Raw genomic sequence first — 13,039 nt, forward strand, 5'->3', positions numbered from 1 at the left:
AAAATCACATGTTCTTCTCATTTTCTCCTCATGTTTGTCTTTCTTTATTACTCTCTACCTGTTTTTCATTCTTGTCTTAACAATGAAAATATGTTTCTTTCACTAAAAGTTCAGAGTTTTACCCAACAAAAGTGCCTTGCAACAAAAAAATAAAAACAAATATAAGTGACTTTGTGTCAATCATGGGCCCAAGTGCCCAACGTGTATAAAAAAGGTGAACATAATTATGTAGTTTAGAAAGATTGACACGTTGTTATAGGATTGATATATTTGATAAAGTAGTATTCTTGGCATTTGTTTCTACCCAATGGCTTCAAAAAACAAACATTCCCTATAGAATAGATCAGAAGAAAAAAGTTCAACAAAATCATAACAACACTTCAAATATGAGACATGTTACGTTTGAAAAATTTCTTCGTATTTGTCTAGCGTGTTGACAATTAAGCTGAGAGATCGATGAAATTGTAAATATAAGTTATCAACCTATCTTACGCTACTCAATGTTGTCGATACATCTACATCAACTTAATATTAGAATGATAATTAACTAAAACGAAATAAAATCAATCTATTGAAATTTAGGGAGATCTATGAAAATTTGTCAATTCATTAGTTTGAACTTTGAAGGTACATGGACAATTATCCATTGATCATCACCTGGTAAATAGGAGGGTCATACATTTACGGGAACCATGAAGTACCGAACCAGATATTTCAACCCCACTTTTCAAGTAGGGCCCCCCATTTACCTTTCTCAAACCACAACTTTTTTTTAGGCCAATTTCTATGAGGTTTTTTCTTCATATGGTTGGTAAGTTCTTTTTTTCTTTAAAACTACTGAACTTGTATCGATAAAATTAGAGGATCTCACAAATTGGTGGAATCCTGCAGAATGTCGAATAAGAAACTCAAAAGAGCACCTCCTCCAGAAAAGTGAAAAAAAGTCAAAACATAGGGACTCGAGACGAGATATAAAATTCCAAATAAAATTTGTAAATAAGAAACTCACCACCTATATCTAGTCACGACTCGGTAAAAAGTAGACAATTGGTCCAATTTTTTTGACTAATTATAATTTTAGACAATTACTATAAAAAAAAACATAATCCACCTTAGTCCAAAACATATCTTCTGGACCAGGATACCCCTATTTGTGAAATCTCGTGGTTTCCAATACTATATAAGACTATTCAGGATGTTCATAAATAAATTTTTTTTTTCAAACTTTTTCATGAACCCGGTCAGTGGAGATGGTTAAAATAGAATGAGAAAATATCTTATTTTGTGATTTGTAAAGGAAATACTTTAGGCCCAAGAACTCATTTTCATTTACTTTGTTAAAAATAAGAAATAATTTGCAACAAAAACAAAAAAAAAGAAAAAGAAAATAGTAAATAACATGATCATAGACTCATAATAGATGATTAGTGTGTCTGCAGATTCTGCACAGCTCATTCAACTAAAAGACAAAATACAAGTCAAAGATTGGTCAATACATATATAGTTACACTTTAGTAACACCCTTTCTTTAATATAGTTTGCACTTATTATTTCGGTTATTTAATGCCATGGAAGCTGTCAAATTGACCTACTTTCCTGTAACTCTGCTGTTCTTGACAAGAGTTATTCATTTTCTTCTCATCTCCCCCGTTAATGAATGGCCTCTCTGTTCAACATTAAAACACCAACTGCTGCATATGTATATGCATTCATGGTTCAACATATGCATGCATTCGATAGATTTATGTATCAAAGTCATATGGGTTTTAACATTACATTCATATCGTCAACATACTAAAGACATAGAATTTTAAATTTAATTCACACATAAGAATAATCGTTTGTCCAACTGGAATAAATTTTTGATGCAACTCTTCGGAGACTGATTTGAGAGAGAACTTCAAATCAACAACTAGAATTTAATTTCTTCTTGATTAAGCATCAACAGGAAATTTGCTGTTGATTTGATACTCCCTTCTAAATCTGCCTACAATTTTTCTTGCGAGACCATTTTCTTTACGCTATCTGCACTGGCTTCTAAAATCCCAAAATTGATAAAAATTACTCATTGATGGGATTATTAGTATGATTAACTAATAGACCTTGTTTTATACTAGTCTAATTTTCACATGGTAGCATAATGTACCAATTAACCAAGTAGAGAATATTAAATTTTCAGCAAAAAAAAAAAAGTACAAAATATTAAAGTGAGTCAAATGAAAGGAAGACCACATCAATTTGACCCTCATATATCATCTTCAAACTCACATATGACAGATCTATATATATATATATGTTAGTCAAATGAAAGGAAGACCACATCAATTTGACATAATCATCCAACAAAATAGAAATAATATTACATCCTATATTAGGCATGATACAATCAAGCAATATTCTAAAATAGCTACATATATTATATTGGATGCGGGTGTTATGTCTAGTATATCAGTAAGGCGCCTGTTATGTCTCGTGTGTTATGTCTAGTATATTAAACACTTCAAAGTTCAACCCCGCTACCAATATATATATATATATATATATAGACTCGTTAGAGAGATTGAGTCTAAGTTTTAGCAAGAGAGAAATTGAGTTTGTATTTTTCTTCTTGTTGTTTTTGAGAGAGAAATAGAATTGAGTAGTTAGTACTATAAGTGTATACTCATGTTATGTCTTTTATTACTTTTCTCAAGGGTAGTTTTGCCCTCTTTTATCTTGTAACTTTGTCTATATATATAGAATGATCAGCCCTCATTAGGGCACCTCTTGACACTCAATTACATGGTATCAAGAGCCATCTAGGGATTCTCATTTTTTTTGAGTTCAGTGCCTCTCATTCTTCTCTTCTCCTCTTTTCTCTTCTTCCTCTGTTTTTTGTTCTTCCTTCTTCTCTGTTTTCATGGCAGACTCAACAGGACCCATCTCTTCTCCTACTCAAATGTCCACTCAAAACACCTCTTCTTCTCTGACTTTTCCCTCCCTTTCTAACATTTCAAATCTTATCTCTATCAAACTTGAACGAAACAATTATCTTCTCTGGAAAAGCCAAATGCTTCCTATCTTGCACAGCCAAGACCTCTACAAATTCGTCAATGGCACTTGCCCTCCTCCTCTTGAGTTTCTTCCCACTTCCACTTCCTCTGCTCCTTCAATCAATCCAGAGTATTGTTTCTGGTATCGTATTGATCAAATGCTGTTATCATGGATCAATGCTACCCTAACTGAACCTGTTCTTTCTCAAGTTCTTGGTCTTTCTTCCTCTCAAGCTGTGTGGGAAGCTTTAGAGAGGAATTTTTCTTCAGTTAACTCTGCTAGACTCATGAACCTCAAACTCCAACTTCAAACCTGCAAGAAAGGGTCACAGAGTATTTCAGATTACCTCCTTCGAATTAAGAACTTATCTGACTCTCTTGCCTCTATTGGTTACTCTGTTTCTGACCAAGAGCTTGTGCTCATTGTTCTTTCAGGTCTTGGGTCTGAGTTTGAATCATTTGTAACCTCGATTACTACAAGACTCACTCCTCCCTCTTATGATGAACTGTATTCTCTCCTCTTAACTCAAGAATTTCGTATTGAACTCACTCAATCTCCACCTCCTCAACCTACTGCTATGTTCTCTCACACCCCTGTTGCTTCACCCAGACCCTCTTCTTCTCAGTTTCGACCCACTAGAGGTCGTTACAATAACAGAGGAGGTGGAAGAGGAACTTACAGAGGTGGTGGTCGTATGAACAGAGGATATTCTTCTGTATTGGGTCCTCCACCTGACAGATACTCCATCACTTGTCAATACTGTGGGAAAAATGGTCATTCTGCTCGTCAATGTTTTCAACTCAATCGATCCTCTGAGTTTGTTCAATCATTTGCTGCTCTAGGTCTTGACAATTACTCTCATGATCCTCACTGGTATATGGACTCAGGAGCAAATAGTCATATCACATCTGATGCTTCCTCTGTTATCTCTCGATCGGAATCTGCTGTCCCTAATCAAGTTATGGTTGGAAATGGCCACACTTCTACTGTCACTGGCTCAGGTAATGTTTATCTACCCCATTCTAAATTTCTTCTCAAAAATGTCCTTCTTGTTCCTGATTTCAAAAAGAATCTTATCTCTATATCAAAACTCCTTCACGACATTAATTGTTGTATCCTCTTCCATCGTTCTGGTTTTTGTGTGAAGGAACTCCCAACAGGGAAGACCCTGCTCGCCGGAACGATGTCTGATGGTCTTTTTCGTCTTCATGATGTTCCTGCCAAAGAAACAATTTCAGCTCTTTTCACCAAAGTGGCGTCGCAAGGATCTCGTACCAGTGCAGCTATTTGGCACCAGAGACTTGCCCATCCACATTTTAGAAATTTAAAATTTACTTTGTCTAAGTTTAATTTACCTTTATCTTCCTCTGTAATCAAGAACAATTTATGTTCAAGTTGTGTGGCAGTAAAACATCACTCTCTTCCTTTTAATGATGTTCAACATTATTCGAAATCACCTCTAGAGATTATTCATTCTGATCTCTGGGGTCCGGCTCCAATTACTTCAAACAGTGGTTTCCGTTATGTTCTTCTTCTAATAGATGATTTTACTCGATTTACCTGGATTTATTTCATAAAACAAAAATCAGAAGTTCCCCAAATTATTAAAAATTTCAAAATATTAGTTGAAAATCAATTTAACAAAAATATCAAAATTTTTCAATCTGATGGTGGAGGTGAATTTGTTAATAATCAACTCTCCACATTGTTCATCCAATCTGGCATCATTCACTGTCGATCCTGCCCCCATACTCCCCAGCAAAATGGATTAGCCGAACGAAAAATTCGTCATCTAGTGGAGACCTCTCTGACTTTACTTTATCAGTCATCGGTCCCCACTTCCTTTTGGCCTGAAGCTTTTAGTACGGCAGCTTATACTTTGAATCGTCTTCCTTCTGTGATTCTTAGTTGGATTTCCCCTTTTCAAAAGTTGTTTAATCGAATCCCTAACTACTCTGATCTTCGATCTTTTGGATGCCGATGTTATCCGCTTCTTGTTCCATACAATTCCTCAAAACTTCAACCCAAATCTCGACCTTGCATTTTTCTGGGATATAGTTCTGATCATAAGGGCTACCGTTGCCTAGAAGAGAAATCCAATCGAGTCTTCATCTCTCGTCATGTGTTATTTGATGAGTCTGATTTTCCCTTTCGTCAACTTCAATCTTCATCATCTTCTTCGTCTTTACAGTCTGACCAAAACCCTATTTCTCTCTCATGGTCTGTTTTTCCTCTCTCTCATCAAATGAACAACAACCTTCCAAATGAGTCAAACCCTCCATCTCGTCGTCCATGTGTCAATCCTATCTCTACAGTTGGTCCCTTTTTCAGTACAACGCGTCCCACTATCTCTTCGCTCCCTGCTACTGTCCCACCTGTCCATTCTCCTACCACTGTTTCCACTACTCCTGTTGTTACAGTACCAGATGTCGCACCTTCCGTATCCACGTCTTCCACTACTTTACCGTTAGACACAGCTAATGATGAGTCTGTTTCACCCACTTCAACTGTTCCGTCTATTCCTTTAACGACAGTTTCTTCTCGGCACCCAATGATAACGCGTACACGTGACGGCACGAGAAAACCTAAGGTTCTTTTCACCTCCTCCCACGTGATCCCTCACACGCTTATCTCTCATATAGACAACCCTAATCTGTCTGAACCATCGACTTTCAATCAAGCTTCAAAAATACCTCACTGGATATCCGCCATGAATGATGAGTTCGGTGCTCTTAGTAAGAATAACACATGGACTCTAGTACCGTGGTCTCCTTCGATGAATCTCATTGACTGTAAATGGATTTATAAGGTTAAACAACGATCAGATGGTACTGTGGATCGGTATAAAGCTAGGTTAGTTGCTCGTGGGTTCAACCAACAACATGAAATCGATTATAAGGAAACCTTCAACCCGGTTGTTCGTCCGGCAACAATTAGAACAATTCTTTCCATTGATGTCAAGAATGCATTCTTGAATGGTGAATTATCAGAAGAGGTCTTCATGCGACAACCTCAAGGTTTTGAGGATCCTAATTTCCCGAATCATGTGTGTAAATTAAGCAAGGCAATCTATGGGTTGAAACAAGCCCCTAGGGCATGGCATCAGAAATTTACAGATTCTCTAATTAATTTGGGGTTTCATCAATCCGTCTCTGATCCATCTATGTACAGTAGACGAAATTCATCAAGTTTTTTGGTGGTTTTACTTTATGTTGATGATATTTTAGTTACTGGTTCATCGAGTTCAGAGGTTGGTAAGTTAGTTTCACATCTTCATGATCGGTTTTCTCTCACGGATTTGGGTAATGTGTCTTATTTCTTGGGTATGGAAGTTACTAGAAATCGAAATTCCATCTTGATCACTCAACGGAAATATATTGTGGATTTACTTAATCGTTTTGGTCTTCTCAATTCGAAACCATCTCCTACTCCAACGAGATCTGGTTCGAAACTATCTGTTCTTGATGGAAAACCTATTTTGGATCCTCAAAGCTATCGAAGTCTTGTTGGAGCATTACAGTATCTCAATCTAACTCGACCTGATATAAAGTATGCAGTAAATCAAGTTTCGAAATTCATGAAAGCTCCATCGGATATTCACTTCACGGCGGCCAAGAGGATTCTCCGGTACCTCAAAGGTACTATCGCCGATGGTCTTACCATCAGAAAGTCATCGTCGATGGAGATTAGAGCCTACTCAGATGCTGACTGGGCAGGCTCACCAGATGATAGAAGGTCGACTTCGGGTCTATGTGTACTACTGGGTCCAAATGTCATTCTGTGGACATCTAAAACTCAACCGACGGTATCCCGCTCCTCCACCGAAGCAGAGTATCGCGATGTCGCCCATACAACGGCTGAGGTAACATGGCTACAAAATTTGCTAGTGGAATTGGGGTTTCGGATAAAGGCACCTCCTGTTATTTTTTGTGATAACATTAGTGCCACCTATTTGGCAGTCAACCCTATTCTCCACTCTCGCACCAAACACGCGGCAATTGACTTTCATTTCGTGCGTGAACAAGTCAACAATGGATGTCTAAAGGTTCACTATATTCCCGGAGATGATAATATTGCGGATGTCTTCACAAAGAGTCTTCCTACTTCTAGGTTTAAGAATTTACTTTCCAAGCTTTCTCTTGGTTCCCCATGTTCAACTTGAGGGGGGGTATAAGTGTATACTCATGTTATGTCTTTTATTACTTTTCTCAAGGGTAGTTTTGCCCTCTTTTATCTTGTAACTTTGTCTATATATATAGAATGATCAGCCCTCATTAGGGCACCTCTTGACACTCAATTACAAGTACTTCCATTAATGGCATGCTTAGAAATGTACAATTCAGATCAACAACATCAAGGAGGGGGAGGTTTATCATGTAGTGCTCCAATGAGTCCAAGAATTTCATTTTCTAATGATTTTGTTGATACCCAACAATCAATCAAACAACATGAACAACAACAACAGAGGAATTCAAGATCATTAGATCAATCATCATTTTCTTCAAATTTTGAATTCTTATCTGTTTCTAATTTCAACATGATTAGTGCAGATGAACTTTTCTCTAAAGGAAGATTACTACCTTTCAAACAAGCTGATAATAATAAGATTACTACTTTGAGAGATGAACTTCTTAATGAAGATGACAATATTGAAGATGAAGATGATATTTTCTCTCTCAAGCCACCCAAAGGTCCTATAAGATGGAAGGAATTTTTGGGTTTAAATAAAAGAATCCACATTTTATCTAACAAGAAATTTGATCATAATAAAGTTCTTGGTGAATTAAAAATGGAGAAAGTGGTAGAAAGAAATGGGTCAGTGTTGATTCAAGAGGAGGAAGAAGCTCATAGTGTTAAGATCTCAAAGGTAATTAATTAATTAGTATAAACAGTAATTAAGTTTAATACAATGGATTGCATGGGTTAAGCTTATATTTTAATTTCTAGAGAGAGAAATTAGAGAGTCTGATTAGGGGTTTTGATGATATTATTGCAGGAACATTTAAGTACAAATAATGGAGGTTCTGGTAGCAGAAATGTTGAAATTGGGGTTTAAGATCATAATTAGTTGTTGGTGATGGATGTGTCACTTTTGTAAAGGGGAGAGATATGAAAGAATAAAACTTTTTTAGAGGGTAAATTTGTGCTAATTGTAGAGGGTGGTACTTGATAAATTAGGGTTTGATTTGATTACTTCTTGATTTTCATCTTCTTCTATTGTACTTGTTTTTGTGTTTGATGTCACTTTGTAATAAAGAATTGTGTTTGGCTGTTTTTATTAATTTATCTTGTACAAAAAATGTTTGATGAAGTACATTTGTGTGATGTTAAGATTTGGAGGGTCTTTACTTACATGATTAGATCTTTGATATGACCATAAATAACTTCCTTGTGGTTCTCTTTTGGGGGCCTCTACGGGTGTCCCATCTTTTTGTGCTAAGCTCACTCCTCTCTTTGACACTACGTTGTTAGACTGCACTTAGTTTGTGTTGTTCAAACCCAACATGAACTAGGCTTAGTCCTTATAAGAGTAAGGGCGGGATAAGAGTAAAAGAAATAGGCGCCTATAGATGCTCCCTTTTCTTTTTCTTATATATGGATCAATTATGGCGAATGTAACTTGTAAAGTAGACAAAAATTGGAGTTGGAATACCTAACCGTTATAGGTATTGTTTCTGCTTTTGACACCATGTCAAAAAACAAATAGATACAGGGTTTTGTCCTGGGTGATCATTCATGTATTCTCCCCAAAGACCCTCGAAATGAAGTGAGCTTGAGCTCGCACCTACAACCCTAAGAGCATCTCCAATGCAAAACTAAAAATAACTCAAATTATCTTATGTGTCAAGGTTCAATTGAGTTCCTCTTTCCTAGATGTCAATGTTGAGACCCTCAATTCAAAAGACATCTCCTATACAACACTCTAAAAACTTTAAAATAACTTAGATGTCATTTTCTAGACAGTTAGATTTGCTTTTAATATTGAGTGGTCAATTGAGATCCTCAAAAGAAAACTCAAATATTGAGTTTCTTTCTTAAGATATCTCAACATTAAGTGATGCCACGCCATTTTGAGTCCAAATTGAGTGTTGCATTGGAGAGGGTTTCTTACAATAAAACTCAAAAAATTCTAGGTGGCACTTTGAGTTTTTCAACGTGAGTGTTGCATTGGAACTAATACTATCAAGGGTGAGTTAGGATGGAGATTAGCTTTAGGTCTTGCTGTGGTACCAGCTCTTGTTATCACTTTAGGATCTTGGTTACTTCCCGATACCCCGACTTCCATGATAGAGAGAGGAAAAATAGAAGAAGCTCACCGTAATCTAAGACGTATCCGTGGTGCTAATGATGTTGATGAAGAGTTTAAAGGTCTAGTTGAAGCTAGTGAAAAATCAAAGAAAGTTGAGATTAATGCTTGGAGTAATATATTTAAGAGGAAACACAGACCTCACCTTGTCATGTCCATTGCTATTCCTCTCTTCCAACAATGTACTGGAATCAATGTTATAATGTTCTATGCTCCTATGTTGTTCAAGGCAACAGGGTTTGCAAGCAATGCTTCACTTATATCGGCCGTCACCTTCGGAGTTATTAATGTTATAGCTATGATTTTAGCTATCTTTAATGTTGACCGATTAGGAAGAAAAGTTCTATTCATTCATGGAGGTATTCAAATGTTCATCTCTCAGATAATAATTGGCACACTTATATGGAACCAATTTGGAGTGAAGGGAGTTGCAAATGTTTCGAAGGGGTACGCTAGTCTTCTTATACAATTTATATGCTTTTACGTGGCGGGGTTTGCTTGGTCTTGGGGTCCAATTGGATGGTTAGTACCTAGTGAGATTTTCCCATTAGAGATTCGATCGGTAGGACAAAGCATTAATGTGGCGGTCAACATGTTATTTACCTTAGTTATTGCACAAGTCTTCCTCACATTGCTTTGCCATCTCAAGTTCGGTTTGTTCTACTTATTCTCTTTCTTTGTGTTGATAATGACGTTTTTCATTATCTACTTCGTTCCTGAAACAAAAGGTATACCTATAGAAGAGATGTCGGAAGTGTGGAAACAACATTGGTATTGGAAGAGGTATGTTAATGACGAAGATATGGATATCAAAGACATACAAATCAAATTACAACCGTGATCAAACTTTCGAACTCAATCAAGTTCATCTAAAGAACTTCAACATATGTAGTTCCTAGTGCTTAGACAATTGATGTTTTTTTCCCTCTCTAGATTGATTTTCGTTTTGTACTCTTTTCAATGATGGATGATTATTCTTAATATGTAGTTTCCTGATTGCAAATGTCAGTGCTACTAACTTGGATAATAATGAAGCACTTTTTCATCATAACTTGAGGTATTTAGGTGTTTCATATTGGTTAGATGCCCATGAGCTCATCTGCTATTTCATAATTCAAGCACTCCCATCTATCTCTACATCTGACTCTTAGGAGATGTTTGAAAGGCCTAGGCACTTCCTTGGTTTACAATTCCATCGTTAATTAATAGCTTGAGGGGGATTTTATGAGCACAGACTGCACAGTTGATGTTCCTAAGTTGCTTATGGTCAGCCACAGTAGAATCCATCCAGTCTAGAGCTCAACCCCCTTACTTGTATAATTTGAAAAAATCCCCCCCAAACAAGATTACATGTCTAAGTTTGTGTCAGTCTTAAGTCCAAATCAATTGACAATGAGTGAAAGATATATGTATGCCCGATATTCTCCTTTGTGAGAGAACTTTTCGTCTCCATGGAACATTCTTACCTACTTCCTTGCATGTGATGATGTGACATTAATTTAGCCTAACATCTATTCTTTTTGTTGGTGGCATGAAACAAATGTGACTATTTCGCTTGTTGCCTTAAGGCCTAGCTCTAGTGCCACGTAAATTTTGTCACCAGCTGAATTCCAAACCAGTTGCCAAGTACCGTAGAAGACATAGATATTGTATTATTGGTTCTGAAATTGCTCTTTGTCTGTGTGATACTATTCTCACATAGGTTAGAGATCTATAAGCATATTCTGCATATTTTATCCTCATCAGTTCTCACACATTTGCAAAATTTGCACAAGTTCATAAAAGATACTCAAATAGAAAGAAAAAAAATGTTATGTTGAACAGAAAATCCAAACTGTGTTTAAAAAACTGTTAGATGTTTTAGCATAATAGTCCACCAAAGTGTCTAGCATTACTAGGTATCAAATCTCAACTTAAGGATTTAAGAGAATGTCAAATGATAAATCTAAAGATATTCAATTCAGTTAGGACAAAAACTGAAAAAATCAGAAAGAAAAAATGGTCTTAGAATCCATTTTATGACACGAAATGTGCAATAAGTCCTGGCTCGGCAAAATATGGGCGATTAGTCCTAAAGGGGGGGGGGGGGGGGGGATCATAAGTTCATAACCGACGAGGGGTTAATTTATTCAGACCAAAATACTCACCCGCTGTGAGATTTCATGAATCCCCTATGCATTATGACAAAATCCTTTGTTCTTTAACTTGAATACGTAATTGTTTCTCTTCCTCAACCCAATTTCTTGTTTCTCGCCATAATGCATTATGAACAAGAATAATACGTTATAAACACGCACAATACTATACAGTTGTTCATAATACGTGATGAGCAGAAAAAGATTTGGATTGATGTATCAAAATAATCTGTCCTCTATTTTCGTTTAACCATTCAATGCTTCAGATATCTATTAGTGCATTAGTTCATCATTAACGTCATTTCTAGCAAGAGAGATTAAACCAAGAAATAAAATGTGATTTAGATATATTTGTGGTTTTTCTCTCTAGAACATTAACCATGTATCAGAACTAATTTCGTTTTCTAGCAAGATAGACATTTAAAATAAATTGATAATATAATTTCACAAAAAATTGTTAATCTCTTGATTGAAATGATCATATTCGTTTTAGAATTTTTGTAAAAAGTCTCGTATTTTCATAACACATTATGAACTATCATACTACTTAAATAGTTGAGTTAATTCCTATATGGCCCCCTACTTTGTGACCAGCTTCCTTTATGGCCCCCTTTTTTTCGTAAATTCAAATATGGCCCCCTTTTTTGAGGTAAATGTCCTGATTACCCTTCTTATTAATATTTTTTCAACATAAAAGAAAAAAAAAAAATTGAATTCCACCTCACTTCCTACACCCCCACACATATCTCTCCACATCATCTCTCTCTCTCTCCATCTCACCTCTCTCTCCAACTCACCTCTCTCTCTCCAACTCACCTCTCTCTCTCTCTCCAACTCATCTCTCTCTCTCTCCAACTCATCTCTCTCTAACTCACCTCTCTCTCTCTCTCCAAGTCACTCCTTCTTCTCCGACCAAGGTCGCCGGCCGGAAAATTTTTCCGGCCGGCGACCTTAAAAAAAAAAAAAAAAATTTTTTTTTTTTTACTTCTTCTCTCTCTCTCTCTCTCTCTCTAGAAACTCCGGCGAAGGGGTTTCCCCTTCGCCGGAGAAGGTCTGTTCTTGAACAGACCTTCGTGGTCTGTTCTTGAACAGACCTTCGTGGTCTGTTCAAGAACAGACCATCGAGGTCTGTTCAAGAACAGACCATCGAGGTCTGTTCAAGAACAGACCATCGAGGTCTGTTCAAGAACAGACCTTCGTGGTCTGTTCAAGAACAGACCATCGAGGTCTGTTCAAGAACAGACCTTCGTGGTCTGTTCAAGAACAGACCATCGAGGTCTGTTCAAGAACAGACCATCGAGGTCTGTTCAAGAACAGACCTTCGTGGTCTGTTCAAGAACAGACCATCGAGGTCTGTTCACGAACAGACCAGATCTGTTCGTGAACAGATCTTGAAGATCTGTTCACGAACAGATCTGGTCTGTTCGTGAACAGACCTTCAAGGTCTGTTCAAGAACAGACCTGCTCCGGCGAAGGGGTTTCCCCTTCGCCGGAGTTTCTAGAGAGAGAGAGAGAGAAGAAGTAAAAAAAAAAAAATTTTTTTTTTTTTTTTTAAGGTCGCCGG

General features: G+C 36.8%; 1 protein-coding gene and 1 pseudogene across 1 annotated transcript; both read left to right on the forward strand.

Moving 5' to 3' along the window:
* Nucleotides 1-2,562: 2,562 nt before the first annotated feature.
* On the forward strand, nt 2,563-8,315 carry LOC147545028 (uncharacterized). Its single transcript, XM_086635144.1, has 3 exons — nt 2,563-2,645; nt 7,338-7,900; nt 8,030-8,315. The coding sequence occupies exons 2-3, from the start codon at nt 7,349-7,351 to the stop codon at nt 8,087-8,089; spliced, it is 612 nt and encodes a 203-aa protein (XP_086491270.1). The 5' UTR covers nt 2,563-2,645; nt 7,338-7,348; the 3' UTR covers nt 8,090-8,315.
* Nucleotides 8,316-8,639: 324 nt separating this feature from the next.
* LOC147545029 (sugar carrier protein C pseudogene) lies at nt 8,640-10,181 on the forward strand (annotated as a pseudogene).
* Nucleotides 10,182-13,039: the final 2,858 nt, after the last annotated feature.

This window comes from Eschscholzia californica, unplaced genomic scaffold, assembly GCF_041429995.1.
Source record: "Eschscholzia californica isolate CP2 unplaced genomic scaffold, dmEscCali1.0.p SCAF_4, whole genome shotgun sequence".
Taxonomy (NCBI): domain Eukaryota; kingdom Viridiplantae; phylum Streptophyta; class Magnoliopsida; order Ranunculales; family Papaveraceae; genus Eschscholzia; species Eschscholzia californica.